Source organism: Macaca thibetana, chromosome 14 (assembly GCF_024542745.1).
Source record: "Macaca thibetana thibetana isolate TM-01 chromosome 14, ASM2454274v1, whole genome shotgun sequence".
Lineage (NCBI taxonomy): Eukaryota > Metazoa > Chordata > Mammalia > Primates > Cercopithecidae > Macaca > Macaca thibetana.
The window spans coordinates 125,232,649-125,248,349 of NC_065591.1; the positions used below are offsets into that span (position 1 = coordinate 125,232,649).

The following is a 15,701-nucleotide window of genomic DNA, read 5'->3' on the forward strand; positions in this document are numbered from 1 at the left end:
TGTGTCCTCACACCTCCCTGCAGCCCCAGGAGCTCCAGGGCCCAGCTACCTTTCTCCACGTGATGACAGGAAAGGGGTCCCCCGCGGCCGCGCAGGGGATAAGCAGCTCCCGGCCGGCCTCCTGCCTGTACTCCCAGCCTGGTAGCACCGTGAAATAGGGGGGGTCCTGGGGAGGAAAGCACAGACACCCTCATGAGGCCGGGGATCCAGGGGCCCAGCTCATGGAGGCGGTCACAGCCCCAGGACCTCACCTTCAGGACAAGCCTCGCAGGGGCAGACTGGCCCATGGTCCCCAGGGTGTTGTAAGGCACACAGGTGTAAGTGCCAAGAGCCTCCTCTGTGGCCTCCTCAATTCGAATGGAGCCATCCTCCATCAGGGTCCAACCCAGGTTCTGCCAGACACAGATGATAGAGCAGGGAATGCTGGTCAGAGACTCCATGCTCCATCCCAGGCTGGGTCCCAGCTGGGCCAGGCAGCACGTGGGATGGCATGCAGCTCCAGCCTGGGGTGGGCGGTACCCACAGACCCCCAGAGACCAGAGACCCCTACCGAAGCAGCTCTCTGTTTGCCCAGGGCTTTTGGAAGGGGCGGTGAGTCCTGACAGAAATCCACAGCCCAAGGTGGCATCACAGTACTAGGGGGAGCCCTCACTCCATCCCCCAACACGCATCTCTCTAGCACCTTCTCGACCTGCAGGGGGCGGCCGTCCTTGTTCCACTTGACCACGGTGGCTGGTGGTTCTGCATCCACAGGGCAGCGGATGTAGCCATGGATCCCCACGGGCACATAAATTACAGGGGGCATGTTGAGGACACGGGCTGGGTCTGCACAGAGGAAGCACAGGTGGGAAAGCAGACAGACACAGGGAAGAAAGGTGAGAATCCAGGCCGGAGGCAGCCCATGCACCAGCCCAGGTACTCGGAACTTCGGTTCTGAATGTCTGGAGGCACTCAAAGGCACGTCTGAGCCTGCTCCCATCCTCAGTGCCCATCATGCTTCTGCCATGGACCTCACCCACTGAATGAGGTCTCTCAGTGCCCATTTCCCCCAGTTCCTAGACCCCGAGCCTCAAAGCCAGCATTTGCCCACACCCTTTCCCAACAGCTCGTTATCCCAAAGTCTTCTGAGCAACAAGCAGTACCTCCTCTCTACATCCTAAGCCAAAAGAAGAACACTATCATAGGCTTAACCACAAAGGGAATATATTTTTCCTCCCCATTCTGCTGGTTGTCCAGCCTTCCTTAGATTCAGTTTCCCCATCTGATTCTGCAGTTGAAATGCAGAATCAGGCCAGGTGCAGTGGCCCACACCTGTAATCTCAACACTTTTGGAGGCAGGGGTGGGAGGACTGCTTGAGGCTAGGAATTTAAGACCAGCCTGGGCAATTTAGTGAGACTCCAACTCTACCAAAAAAAAATTTTGAATTATCTGGGCATGGTGGCACACACCTGTGGTCCCAGCTACTCTGGAAGTTGAGGCAGGGGGATCACTTGAGCCCAAGAGTTTGAGGCTGCAGTAAGCCGTGATGGCACCACTGCACTCCAACTTTGATGACAGAGCAAGACCCTGGCTCTTGGAGGAGCAAGAAGAACCTCACACCTCTTGTGATGCAGGCTGAGTCACCTCCTCTCAGTACTCCCCTATTTCCCCTGAGGGCTACGGAGGAGAAGGATCCAGAACTAGGAAGGCAGTGAGGATGAATGAGCTGGTATCTTTTAAGCATTTTGAGCTCTTCAGAGAACAGCATTACATAAATACCAGGCCGAGTTATATATTTAGACATAGCTTCCTACTTTTGTATGGTAGAGTTTTTTTTTTTTTCTCCAAGGTTTTCAAAGGGTTTATGAATGGGAAATACTCTGAACACTGCTTTTTAGCAGAAATAAAAATCCTTGTCTCACCCACCTGTAAATCTCAACCCCCTGGATTTTCTTTGAAGACAGGAAGGAGGTGAAAAAGGACAAGGGGGAGTGGGTGGTGACGCTGGCGCTGGGGAGAGACAGGGAAAACCAAAACATGTCTCCAGAAAGACAGATGGCCTATGGCTTCGAGGAGGGGCCTTCATCCTGGCCAGCTCGTCTTCCAAAGGCCACCTCCTGTTGGCTCCTCCTGCCCCACCATGGCCACCTCCGTGCCAGGTGGCACAGCCTGCGTCCAGCACAGAGGGACAGGGCGCACCTTTGTGGTGGACGGGTCTCTCCTTCCTGCAGTTCTTGCCCACCCCAGCACAGCTTGGGCACATCCTAAGTCACGTATGAATAACTTCTCGACTCGCTTTTTCCCGCTGCAGGTCTGGGGAGCGAGATCTGTTGTCCTGGGCCTCACGGCTCTCTAAAGCTTGGGCCTGGGGATACAGCACACCAAAAGTCCTTTAAGTGGCTGACGGCAGAAGCAGAGAGGCGATGCACTCCATAGAGAGGAAAGGGTGAGACTGCAAGGTTAGGGGTCCAACGGGGCTCAGCAGGCGCAGCCAATAGTGGAACGTCCACATCCAGCTCTGGGCAGCAGTCGGACCAGCTCCACCTCCAGGGCCACCAGCCATTCTCCACTTGTCCTCAGCTCATACACTGACCCCAGTCTCATCTCCAGACTGTTACACTTCTCACCCCTGCCACTCCCTGTCACTGGGTGTGAGCAATCCGCCCACACCAGCCGGCAAACGAGGGAGAGTCTGTTGTCTACAGCAACAATGCCAGCCTTTGTTGCCTGAGTGACAGGGCCATCCACAAATCAAAAGGAGGACATTACTCCTCATTACTCATCCTTCTCTGTCTCAGGGCTCAGCTTGCCAGGGGGCGGGAAAGCAACTGGCTGCTCAGTATTAAAGATCAGCAAGCTGAATGGTGGTACTTGCACAAAAGCCCTCGAACATCTGGGTGAGGAGCAGCTCATTCATCTGGATCTCCAGCCACCCAAGAGGAGAGGCCGCAGAAGCCAGAGTGAGTGGGCATAGGAGCTGCAGCACATCACCCCCGACATAGACACGGTGTGGAAAGGCAGGGAGTAAGGCTAGGAGAAACCTAACCCCGCGTGGGCCTGGGCTATGCTCCGTAAGACACCTGAGAAAAGAGCATCAGAGAGCAATTGGTTCTGGCCACAGAGGTGCAGGCCAGCCTTCAGCCCGAGGAACGCCATTCAGAAGGAACTGCTCGAAGGTGTCTTCCTGAGTGCAGCCTGCACTGAGCTGATGAGATGCACTGGTTGAACAGCGACGCCTGGCCAACGAAGTAGGAGCTGGTCCACCCCGACTGGCCAGGGCCTCGGCCTCGTCTCCAGCCGTCCCTCCTTTTTCCCTCATTCGTTCCTCCACCCACACACCCCCAAATGATGCTTGGTCTTTTCTACCCTCCAGCCTACAGTCTGGCTAACACCAGAACCTTCTGGAAGCCCCACCACCCAGGCTCCTCCGCACCCCTACTCACACTGCACCGTCAGGTACGCTGAGGCGGAGGGGGAGCGCCCCAGGCTGTTGCTGGGCACACAGGTGTACTTCCCGGCATCCTCCGGCTTCACCCGGAAGATGATCAGGGTCCCATCGATTAGGATGCGCACCCTCAGCTTCAGGTCACTGCAAAGCGGCACGGGGACAGGGGTTTGGGTGAGCAGAAGGGGGTCTTGCCACAGACACACAGTCACCATCACTGCCCCAGATGTGGCATGGAGACCCCATGCCCCTGGCATCCCCAGGGCCCCTCCATGCAGACCCTGGCCTTGGCATGTGAGACACACAAACCAGATCGCCCACCTCCCCCAGCTCCAGGAGCCGTGGGCAGCCTGCCCATGCAATTTCTGCTCAGGGGCCCTGCCCGTGGGGACCAGGGTGGCGACCTCATTGAAAAGCCAGAGCAGGGCGCTCACTTCTGAAAGTAGACGTTCTCGTCCTGCCAGTACCAGGTGTAGGTGAGGTTGCCCGGATACGCCTCTGCCCGGCAGGTGAGCAGAGCATCCTGGGAGATGTTGACGGTGATGTTCTCAGGAGGGGAGACGATGAAAGGGGGCCCTGGGGAGAGCAGGGAACAAACCTCACCTCGCCTGATCAGGGACGGCAGCAGCACCCAGGCCTCCTGGGAGCCCTCAGTGCCTCAGTAAGGGGTGTCCTGAACCCTGCAATGGGGGCGGCTGTCATGGAGACGCTTCCAGATGCTGTCTGTGCTCAGGCATCCTGTCCACTGCCCCTGCCCCTGCACCTAGCTCCCCAGACCAGCCGCCACACACACCCCTTTCCTGCCCGCCTTCTCCCAGCAGAGCCCAAGCCAGAGATGCAGCAGGGAGAAAGGTAACTCTTTTCAAATCTAGAGCAAGGAATACTCCAGTCTCAAGGAGTCAGGGCCGTATGCTGCTCCCCAGTCAGAAATCAAGAGGGCAGCTGGGGGTGCGGGGCTGAGGAGTGAGCAGAGGGTGAAAGTCCAACAGTCCTGGTGCTGGTTGCACAGAGAGGGCAGCTGTGGCCAAGTCTCCCCTGAGAGGGAACAGCTTCCATCCAGGCTGCTGAGGGACCTCTGGCCCTGGCTGCTGCTCGACACTCATAGGCAGGAGGAGCATGCAGCCGCCACCAACCCCCCAACCCCAGAGTTCCTCCAGGAGGCAGGGCTGGGGAGGCTAAGCAGGGGGCCGAGCTCAGCACAGGGTGGAGACCCCCCCGACCTGGACGCTGCCCCATCCTGCTCAGTTCCTGGCCCCTCTTGGGGGACTCTGAGGCTCCAGGCAGGGCAGACTGGCATCTCCCTGTGCTGACTATACAGACCCCAGCTCTGCCAAATGCCCACTGTGTTATTTAAACGTCTGGGGCTTGGATTGAGTTTCTATCTTTATTTATTGATGCCGTCACTAATGGACAGACGACCCGAGGGAGGTCTCCTCTCCCAGGGAGGCGGAGATATGGTAGAGATGCTATCTGAACAGAGGGAGAAACCAGAAACCCACACAGCAGGGGCCTCTCTGCCACACCATGTGGTGCCCGGCCACGGCCTGTGGGCCTGGCCCTCTCCCAGGCAGCCAGTGCGGGAGCTCTGACCAGGATAGCAGGCGGCACACAGGGGCCCCACACAGGTCCTCATGGCCACCTGCACCTCCACCTAGCCCCAGATGAGCCCTGGGAAAATGCCCTTCGTAGCTCAGCCGGGCTGGACATCCCCGCACGCGTCCGGGAGTGGAGAGGCGGAGGAAATGGCTCCTACCTTGGACAAGCAGGTGGGTGGTGTGGACAGCCTCCCCCTGAATGCTGTACGCTCGACAGGTGTAGGCACCTCTGTCCTCCCGACTGACCGATGTCACTGTCAGGCTGCCATCACTCACCTGGGGCCAGAAACAGATGGAGCTCAGCACCCACGCTCGCACCCACCGCTGCTACCCTCCAACAGGGAGATGCAGTCAGAGATGCTAAGGTGGAGATGACCGCAGGGACACATGCATCTGGGGGACACGAAGGGCAGATGCCCCCTTGCCCACCTCCCGCCAGTGACACAGAGACGCCTGCAGTTGAGCCAGGCCATGGCTTTCCAGCCTCCTCTGTGCTTGTGCACGTAGCATCAGGGGTCGGCTGCAGTGGGAGGCTGCCCTGGAAAACAGACTTCAGCGGCCCCAACCTAGAACCACACTCACCTGGTATTTCCCACTAGCACCGAGGAGTGTCCCCTCCTTGAGCCAGGTGACAATGGGCTTGGGGTTCCCAAAAGCTGTGCAGGTCATGGTGATACTACCACCCTCCTTGGCCTCGATGTACTGGGGGGGTGTTTCTGTAAAGGTGGGAGGGGCTGCAAAGGAGACCACAAAGGTGAAGGACACGCCATCAGCCAAGTCACTGCCCTGCAACAACAGTGCCTGCCCCACACATCACCCTCACTGCAGCTCTGCGGAACGCAAGGACAAAGGAAGGAAGGTGGGGATGGGCAAAACGTTCTGCGAACCACCATTACTGGCAGGGAGACGTGCATCCAAACTCAGTCTGGTGGGGTCCAAATTCTGCACTGTAGCTTATTCCCAGTTCACCGCTGTTTACTGAGCATCTACTCCAGGGTGGCCCTTCAAACACTGTCTGCTCCCAGCTCCTCAGGCTTTCCTACCATCCTTCAGTCTTTCCCTTTATGATGATCCATGACACTCAGGAGCTTCTACTTCTTGAATCCCAGCTCAGCCAGGCCCCCCATTTCCAGGACACTTGCCGTCTGAGCCCCACCAAGGCCTAACACAGATGCAGGCCAAGGCTATGCGGAGCCACATTTTCCCAGATTCTGCTGAGAAAATCATTCTGCTTCCTCCCTCTCTGGCTTCCACGGGTGAAGGTGGACAGCCCACCCAAAGGCCACTCCCTTCTTCATTTTCCTCTGATTATGCCAGGTCATCTTCCCCCCTGTGTTGGAGATTTGATTAAAACTCCATCCTGTTTGGATAATCGGCTTTTAACAGACTCAGTCCCATTTGCCTGAGCTGCTTGTAGAAGCAATCCGGTCAATCTTAACCCCTTGGACTATCAGTTCCACAGTCTTCTGAGATGGCAAGGAGGCCCCCAGTTCTGAACTCCGGCCCTGAGGCCCACAGCACTAGGCTGGCGCAGGTCAAGCTGAGCTCATCTCAAGGTACGTGAAGCTCAGAACCCAAGTTCAAGCACTAGCCTGCCACTTCTGGTAGCCTTGACAAGTTACTTGGCCTCTCTGGGTCTTACCTAAATACCTAAATCCCCCACCCTCCAGAAATGATGTGAGGAATAAACATGTAAAAAGGAGCTTGTAAAATGTACAAATTGCCAGTAACACCGCCATCACTATCATCTCTTCCGGAGCCGCTGAGACACTCATGGGAAGCTTTGGGAGGAGTCGCTCCTCCCCACACAGCCCTGCCCCGAGAACTAGTCACGGTGCTATAGGATCTGGTCCTGCCTGTAGCACCAGCCTCCTCTCCCTCCCAGCGCACTCTAACCACACTGGCTGTCTTTGTCTTCCTCAAATGCGCCAAGAACTTCTGACCTCAGGCCCTTTGCACGTGCGGCTCTACCTGCCCAGAACTACGTACCTGGATCTCCCTCCTTTGGTTCATGCAAGTCTTTGCTAAAATGCTGCCTGACCTGGGCAGCCCATCCCATCTCAGATGGCACTTCCAGCATTCTCTGCTCCCTGGTGCTGTTTCATTTCCTTCAAAGCACATGTCACTTACAAGTCTCTGTCTCTCTCTCTGTGTGTGTTTACCTGTTTCTTACCTGTCCCCTTTATTAGGATGGTGGCTCCTTAAGGGCAGCCCCGTTTTGCATATAGGTCACCACATGCCCAGCTTTTAGCATAGTTCCTGGATGTAGTAGCCAAGGGCTCAGCAAACATTTGTCGAATGAATGAAAGAATGAAACAAACAAATGAGTGGTGTTCACACATGCACAGACCTACAGGCCAGCACCAGTGCAAACACAAAACACTTCTTAAGAGCAAGACCATAGTTACACCACTTTCATCTCCCATCTCCGAAGCCTGCAGCTCAGTGCAAGCACATCAGGGGCACACAGGGGGTGGCCACTGAATGAATGCAGGAGCACGCGTTATCACAAGCAAAAACATGCGCCTCGCACGTCCTCACACATGTCACCACATGCAAAAACATACGCCTCGCACGTCCTCGCACACGTCACCACATGCAATAACATTCGCCTCGCACGTCCTCGCACACGTCACCACATGCAAAAACATACGCCTCATACGTCCTCGCACACGTCACCACATGCAAAAACATACGCCTCGCACGTCCTCGCACACGTCACCACATGCAATAACATTCGCCTCGCACGTCCTCGCACACGTCACCACATGCAAAAACATACGCCTCGCACGTCCTCGCACACGTCACCACATGCAAAAACATACGCCTCGCACGTCCTCGCACACGTCACCACATGCAAAAACATATGCCTCGCACGTCCTCGCACACGTCACCACATGCAAAAACATACGCCTCGCACGTCCTCGCACACGTCACCACATGCAAAAACATGCGCCTCGCACGTCCTCGCACACGTCACCACATGCAAAAACATGCGCCTCGCACGTCCTCGCACACGTCACCACATGCAAAAACATGCGCCTCGCACGTCCTCGCACATGTCACCACATGCAAAAACATGCGCCTCGCACACGTCACCACATGCAAAAACATGCGCCTCGCACGTCCCCGCACACGTCACCACATGCAAAAACATGCGCCTCGCACGTCCCCGCACACGTCACCACATGCAAAAACATGCGCCTCGCACGTCCCCGCACACGTCACCACATGCAAAAACATGCGCCTCGCACGTCCTCGCACACGTCACCACATGCAATAACATTCGCCTCGCACGTCCTCGCACACGTCACCACATGCAAAAACATACGCCTCGCACGTCCTCGCACACGTCACCACATGCAAAAACATGCGCCTCGCACGTCCTCGCACACGTCACCACATGCAAAAACATACGCCTCGCACGTCCTCGCACACGTCATCACAAGCAAAAACATACGCCTCGCACGTCCTCGCACACGTCACCACAAGCAAAAACATGCGCCTCGCACGTCCTCGCACACGTCACCACATGCAAAAACATGCGCCTCGCACGTCCTCGCACACGTCACCACATGCAAAAACATACGCCTTGCACGTCCTCACACGTCATCACATGCAAAAACATGCGCCTCGCACGTCCTCACACACGTCACCACATGCAATAACATACGCCTCGCACGTCCTCAAAAAAATCAATTCTTATCCAGTGCCTAAGAATATACTAAAAATAATGGCAAAAAGTCAAAGTCCTTGTAAAGGGGTCCTGGGATCCTCACTTGCAGGCCTCTTCCCACTGAGAGTGTGTGTCCATCTCCGACACAGCCTCTCCCTGCCCAGCCTGCCCCTTGAAATACAGTTAACACAGACACTGCCTCTATTACGCCTGGTGCCAAGCTTAAAAGAAAAGATAATAAATTAAATTTACATCCTGAAGTGACAAATTACTTACTAACTACATAATTACTTTATTATTTAGGTGCTAATCAGGAAAGTACATTGAACAATTTCTAGTTTTCAGGAAAATAATGGTTTGACTCTCAATTATTTACTGAATTAGATGTTAGCTTGCCAGCTGCATTTCCAGGCTTAATTCTTTTTTACAAGTGCCCTGTAATTAATAGTGCAGGTTAGTAATAGGCTGCCCTCTCCTCCACGTAATTCACCAACCTAAAGGAAGGCTTGGCTCAGGCTTTTGGGGTATTTTATATGTGATAAAGAAATAATTGGGTCTGTTTCCACCCAACTGGTCTTCAAAGAAAACACAGAAGGAAAATGAGACAATTTGTAATTCTAATTGTTCACTGGCCTTTCATTTTCCAAAGGTGATCCCTGTCAGAAAACGCCTGACATTAAACATTCTAGTTTGAAAGCAACGGAATGCTGGTGCTTGGATTCCTTCCTTCAATAACAGAACTATTTATGCTGGAAGGAGCCTCGAACTTGGGAAGAAGAGAAAGGCAGAAGAGGAGAAAGGAGATCTCTCACCTCGGGAGGGTTGGTTCTGTTCTGCCCGTGTGCAGGTAGGTGCCTTGATTATGGAAAAGCATCGTTTATCGCCAGCCCTGGTTCTCAAGCCTGGAGCAGATGGTGCACCATCCCCAGCTTTCCCGCCCAGCACTTCCCTATGAGCAGCCTACCCGCGTTCCCTGAATGAGCCGCTCTTCCTGCTCTGGGCTTCCGAGCACGCTTGTCTCCTCTGCCTGGAGGACCCTACCCCACTTTCCACCTGCACATGACGACCTTCCCTCCCTAGCCAGGTCTCTGAAGACAGGCCATTTCTTCAGAGAAGCTCTCCCTCCTTTGTGCTCCCAAAGCCATATTGCAGTAATCTCTGGATGTGACAGTCTCTTGAAGTCTCCTTAAGACCCAGGACAGGGTCATGCCTCCTGCTGTATTCCCAGAGCCTGCCACAGAGTGCACGTCCAAAACTATGTTTCGAATAGATAATTGTTGGTAGATTCGCAGAACTACCAAAGTCCTCTACACCTTCCGGCCTGATATCCCTGCTACTAGATTTTCATCTGACTTTGTTTGTTTCCTCTTGAGAAGGAGGATGGCCAGCATCTCACACATAATTACCCACATGTAATTAACACTCCAGACACTGTGCAAGATCCAGCATTTCACTTAGTCCTCACAACAACCCTGCAAATCGTAGTCGCTGCTTTTGTCACTGAGGAGCCGGAAGTCCGACAGGTTAAGTAACCTTGCCCAGAGCACACAGCTAGCACACAGTGGGTCTATGAAATGAACCTCATCTTTTAAAGGTCTTGCTCCATGCTTATTCCACTCAAAGCAATTATGAATTCCCAAAGAACCCACTCCCACTCATGCAAACTAACACAGATACGCTCTAGAACATAAAATTGAAGTGAGATTCTACTTTCCAGTCATACGCACGTCCACTGAATGCCTGGTGTCTCAGATTCCTGAAATGAACACTGCCAACCAGGATATGCAAAAGAACGGAGGCAATGCCCCAAGATGGTTTCACCCCACCATTCAGAACAGAACACAGGAGAGAAGGGAAGCAATGTGGGGACCCTCAGCCTGGTGTTCATCGAGGCAAGATTTTAGCAGCAGATTTGCCTTTCTAATTACACTTTGCTTGGGTTCCTATTCTTTGCTCACGCAACAGCTGGCACCAAAAGGGGGTGACTCAAAAGTTTGGCAGGTGGTCGGAACAATCCCCCCAAAGATTTCAAATATGCTTCAATCAGTCTCTTGGGACTGATTGACAGGAGCCAGCCACCTCCCACAAGGAGGGCTGGGCTAGGCAGGCTGGACGCACACCAGCCTAGGGCCACAAGCTTTAAGCTTTCTTTCCCCAAAGCCAGTGATCTTGCTAAAACATAACATACTCTGTTCTTCCAGGACCCCAGACAAGTTCTCAGGCCCAAAAGGAATACAGGTCTGCCCCAGCCCCCCTAGGCAGGGCAGACAGAGCCATCCTTCAGGGCAGATCAATACTGAGAGAAGCTTCCTAGCCAGGAACATCAATTTCTCTATTCTAACCACAGCATCTACGGTCTCAATGACGGTAAGCTGTATGTGGCACACCCAAGCACCCACGCTGTTGAAGCCTCAATAACTAGTACAGTATGTGCAACACAACGATGGCTAGATACAAATTTTGTCATCAATGGAATAATGAAGGATATATTACTAATTTTTTGGCCAAAAGACGAAAGGAAACGTTTTTTAAAACCCGCTCCCCTCCCACCACGGGGACCGCTTCTTCATCTTTTCTCCGTGGTTCCAGTCTTCTAGCTCCTCCAGAGGACCTCCTTCCAGGGACACAAACAGGAGACTCTCCCTCCAGGGAGACCCCGAGGACCCAGCCCCTAGTGCTGTCACTGCCGGGGACTCAGGCCCCCGTCTAGCCCAACTCCCGGAGCTCAGCAAGCTCTTGGGGCTTCCTTGCCCTTACCCAGACCCTTGAAAAGCATCTTCTCCAGCACAAGTCATTTAACCTGAGTTGTAAGTAACTGATGCCCATTAAAACTGTGACTCTTCCCAGGATGCTTGCATTTTACTACCTGGTAAACCCCACACAAGCAGGGACTGTTTGTCAGTGTTTCTCTATCGTCAGCTGCAGAGCTGGACACACACTATACCCTTGGTACATACTAATCAAATGTGGTTAAAGAGAACCAAAATATCAATCTAAAAAGAAAGACTAACTCTAAGACCCCAGGAATTCCACCAGAATTGGAGTAGCAGGGTCTTCCCAAGGCTGAGAAATAATCCCAGCAGTGACCAATTTTGCCACCTTAAAGCTTCAGCCCTCTGATTTGAAGCAGCAGCTTCCCACGTCCCTCTAAGGACTCTGACAGCACCACATGTGCAGGGAGCTGCTGCTCCAGGGCACCTGCACTGCCTGCAGAGGCTTCGGGAAGATAGCAGAGGGACACTGCAGGAGCAAGCTGATGTCTCATGGAACCACAGCAACAAGGAGAGGGCCATGGGGTGGGGTGCGGTTGGGAGAAGGGCTTCCCCTGGGGCAGGCCCTCGGGGCAGTCCTCCAGGCCCACCCCAGAAACAAGCCTCAGGCACCACTGATGGTGAGGTGGACCCACCCCGGAAGGAGCCCTCACTCACCGTTGATGGTGAGGTGGACCCACCCCGGAAGGAGCCCTCACTCACCGTTGATGGTGAGGTGGACCCAGCTGCCGTTGTGGAAGGTGTCATACTGCTGGTCCAGCATGAGCACTTTGCACTCGTACCAGCCCTGGTCCTCAGAGCGAACTTGTTCCAGCCGCAGAGATGCCTTATCATGAAGACTGGCCCGGCCTGGGGGAATAGAGCAGACAAAAAGCCCCACAGGCCATCAGGGAAGGCCAGCAGCTCCCCACCCTCTGCCCCAGCTAAAGACAGGGGACCCCTCACAATCTTCATAGCATTCCCTATGGCAGGGCCCCAGAACAACAGCTGGACCCACCTCCAGCAGCAGGTGGCAAAGGAAAGGGCCTAGCACCTTGGCCACAGAGCCACTCTCCCGCCCCAGCTGGCCCTGCCCCAGCCTGTAAGGCAACTCAATGCACTTGGCACTGAGAGCAGCCTCAGTTCCTTAGAATACTCTCATTCTTTTGGAGGTCTCCTGGGACAAAAGTAAGTCATGATGGATACAGAGATGAGAAGAGATGAAAGAGACAGAAAGAGAGAATGAAAAAGTGCCAACAGAAGAGGATGGGTGGGGGGTCTCCAGCGCACCCGGGAGCACCTCCATTCAGTTGAGCAGTATGCCTATCCCAGTAGGGTTCCCAGGACTGGCTCACCCAGCTTCCCTCTCTAGAGCAGAGGGAAGGCAGGCTGGGGACCAGGATGCTAGGGTCCCCTCCCGGTCCTGCTGTCAGTGCCAGAGAGACTACGTATCCTACCAAAGCCCAGTGACCCCAGGAGATGAGGGCGGCAGGGCCCAGAAGCCTGAGAACAAGGAATGGGTTGACCCTCAGAGCAAACATCCTGGAGGCACCCTTCCTCAGCTCCAATCCCCCAGCCCAGTAGGATGCCATCTGTGTCGCACATGCGGCAATGAGGAGGCCAGAGGTGCAGAGGCCCCTTCCATGACGCCGGCAGGGGGAAGCAGCCCTCAAGGTCAGCCCCCCACCTCCCCCACTCTTAGCTCACCCCTCACCCCAGCCAATATCACAGCACCTCTGCTCTCCTCCTTGTCCTGACGCTGGCAATCTGCCTAAAAACTAGACTCTCAAAGCCATCCCTGGCCAAAAAGAGAGCATGAGACATAGGCACAGGAGCGAAAGAGACAGGGACGGAAGCATTCTGAGAGAGGCAGGGCAGACCTCAGAAGCCACCAGCAAAGATGAAAGTGAAGGCAGTGCCCTGCCTGCTTCCTCCCTTCCTTTCAACCCCAACACACGCTCGCTCAATGACACGCACACGCACGCACACACACACCCACGCCCTCCTCTCCCGCAGGCTGGGGGGCAGGCAGTGGCAGTGAGTCATGAGGCCTTTGGTGGCAGGAGTAACTGCCAAGCAGGACACAGACGGGGCCAGGAGAAGGAGAGGACAGCATGACAGAGGAAGCAGAGACCAGGCACCCGCAAATGGTGGGGGGCCGAAGATTCATCCATACATTCAGGATGGGAAGGAGCCCCGACCTCAGAGCCAAGAGGGAAGGGGTGGGTGCAGCCAAGCAGGGAAGCCACGCTGGCCCAGGGCTGCCTGACTCAGCTTCCTGTCCACTCCATCCCCTCTCCCACCCAGGCCTCTCCAGCTTCCCCTATGGCTCCCAGCCCTCTCCACACCCTAGGCGGGTTTTTAGGCTGTTTAGAAGGGCTTCACCCTGCATCACCTCCACTTCCCTCTCCTCCCACCGCTTAATTAGAACCTACCAGAGGACAAAGGACGGGAGGAACCAGGCAGAGACGGGGAAACAGAGGTAAAGAGTGGTCAGGAAAAGGCAGGGGCCAGAGGGGAACCATGAAGGAGCTGACTCCAGATGGAGAAGGTGCGGGAAACAGGGTGCCCAGACCTTACCTGCATACTCAGGGTCCACGTGCGGGGGGTAGTAGCCAAACTTGATGAAGATAGGGATGGGGACCCCGAACTTGAACCACTCTACGACATAGGGTGGGGGCTGTCCCGTCACTGGGTGGATCACGTCGCATCGTAGGACCACGCTCTCCCCAGCTCTTGCCGTCACAAACTCGGGCTCCTCTCGCAGGCCGTGGGCGCCTGATGGGGACAGCCAGGTTGGACACAGAAAGCAGGTGACAAAGAGATCCTGCCCCAGCAGCCCCATGCCCGTGTCACAGGGTGGCCCCGCCTCCCACCAGCTGCCCTCCATGGGCTAACGTGCCCTCCCAGGAGGGTCTCACGTGCACCTTCCATCTCTCTCCCCCTCGCTGCTCATACCTCCCTCTGTCCCGGGGCCCCCAAACATCCACAACTTGGGGGAAAGGAAGGGAGAGGAAAGGAGAGGGAAGCCATTCTCTTCAGTCCTACACGCCAGCTCTTCCCTCCCCAGTCTCAAAGAGCCGTAGGCGTCATCCCGCCGCACGAATTACAAGGAGTCCAGGACATGGAGGTGAGGGGCCTGGCCCCCTCTGGAGGCCCACAGCGCTGCCCAGTTGTGGCTGCCTGTGCGCATGAAACATTCTTTCTGCACCAGGACGCCTGCCACTACAGCCTGGTGGGGAACGACAGAGCCAGCCTTCCTCCTCCACCCCACCCCCAGCTCAGCCTGATGTGCACGGCACAACACAAGGGTACTCCATGCAGGAGCAGGGAAATCCCAAACACGCTTAGCCGAGGCTGCTCGTGGCAACACCAGAAGGAAAGCCCCGCAGGCTGAGCCGGCCTCTCCGGCCCCTCCTCCTAGCAGCGTGTGCCAGCCCTGCCCAGCAGCGTGTGCCAGCCCTGCTGCAGAGGGGGAGTGGGAGGGGCCCAAGCCCCAGACATCACCGTTAGGAGAGCAGCATGCTGGGGATGGAGGAGGGAGATCCCAGGGCCATCCTCATCTTGGGCAGAGGAAAACGAAATCAGACGGTGGGATAGGGCACACCCACCCTGGCTGGCAGCAGAGGGGGCGAGCAAGGCAGCAGGAGGGAGGACCACCCCGGCCTCCACCCCACCGCAAGCCAGAGGACGCTGCAGAGAGGAAGAGCCACGCACCCCAAGCGCCGCAGCACCATTCCCGGGCCCAAACAAGGCGTGCAGCCCTCCTCCCACGCCAGGCTCCACTGCCAGGCAGGGCCAGGGAGGCCACAAAGTCACCTTGTCCAGCAACGTCCCAGGGAAAAGGATGCCTGAGGGGAAGCCTCACCCCCTTCATTCCCTGGTACTACCCCCTACTCCCAACTGACCACAGCTTTCCCCAGCCCCAGACCCTTCTGGTCCCAGGCCGGGCACCCGACTCTCCAGGGCAGCACCTAGGACAGCAGCTGCAGTACTGAAGCGGCAGCTTACAGACAGAGAGCCAGCTGGGACTCCTGCAGGGGAGGATGCCCAGAGGAGGGCAGCACCAGTCCCTGCCATTCCCCATTCTGGTGCCTGGGTCTGACTCTCTCTGCATCTCAGACCCCTGTGTGCACCTTGCTGTCTCTTATCCCTTCATGTCTGTGTCTGGCCACCTCTGTGTGTCTGTGCACACGCACACACATGCCGGGTTCCTCTGTGTGTGTTTGTTCTCTCTCTCTCTCTCTCTCTCTCT

General features: G+C 55.7%; 2 protein-coding genes across 6 annotated transcripts in view; one reads left to right on the forward strand and one right to left on the reverse strand.

Annotated features, from left to right (window-relative positions):
* Window positions 1-15,701, forward strand: part of ACAD8 (acyl-CoA dehydrogenase family member 8) — a 675,944-nt gene that overhangs the window by 351,657 nt on the left and 308,586 nt on the right. The gene's annotated exons all lie outside the window — the stretch shown is intronic.
* Window positions 1-15,701, reverse strand: part of IGSF9B (immunoglobulin superfamily member 9B) — a 48,228-nt gene that overhangs the window by 23,560 nt on the left and 8,967 nt on the right. For 4 of the 5 annotated variants that reach the window (XM_050755930.1, XM_050755929.1, XM_050755931.1 and 1 more), the window contains exons 2-10: window positions 14,027-14,224; window positions 12,170-12,316; window positions 5,603-5,754; window positions 5,179-5,296; window positions 3,860-4,001; window positions 3,424-3,569; window positions 683-825; window positions 252-392; window positions 50-166 (exon numbers count right to left, since the gene is read on the reverse strand). In XM_050755930.1, the coding sequence (XP_050611887.1) occupies window positions 50-166; window positions 252-392; window positions 683-825; window positions 3,424-3,569; window positions 3,860-4,001; window positions 5,179-5,296; window positions 5,603-5,754; window positions 12,170-12,316; window positions 14,027-14,224 (1,304 nt within the window). Of the gene's footprint in view, window positions 1-49; window positions 167-251; window positions 393-682; window positions 826-3,423; window positions 3,570-3,859; window positions 4,002-5,178; window positions 5,297-5,602; window positions 5,755-7,193; window positions 8,020-12,169; window positions 12,317-14,026; window positions 14,225-15,701 lie in introns of those variants that run through there. The other variant, XM_050755933.1, reaches the window with a different exon arrangement.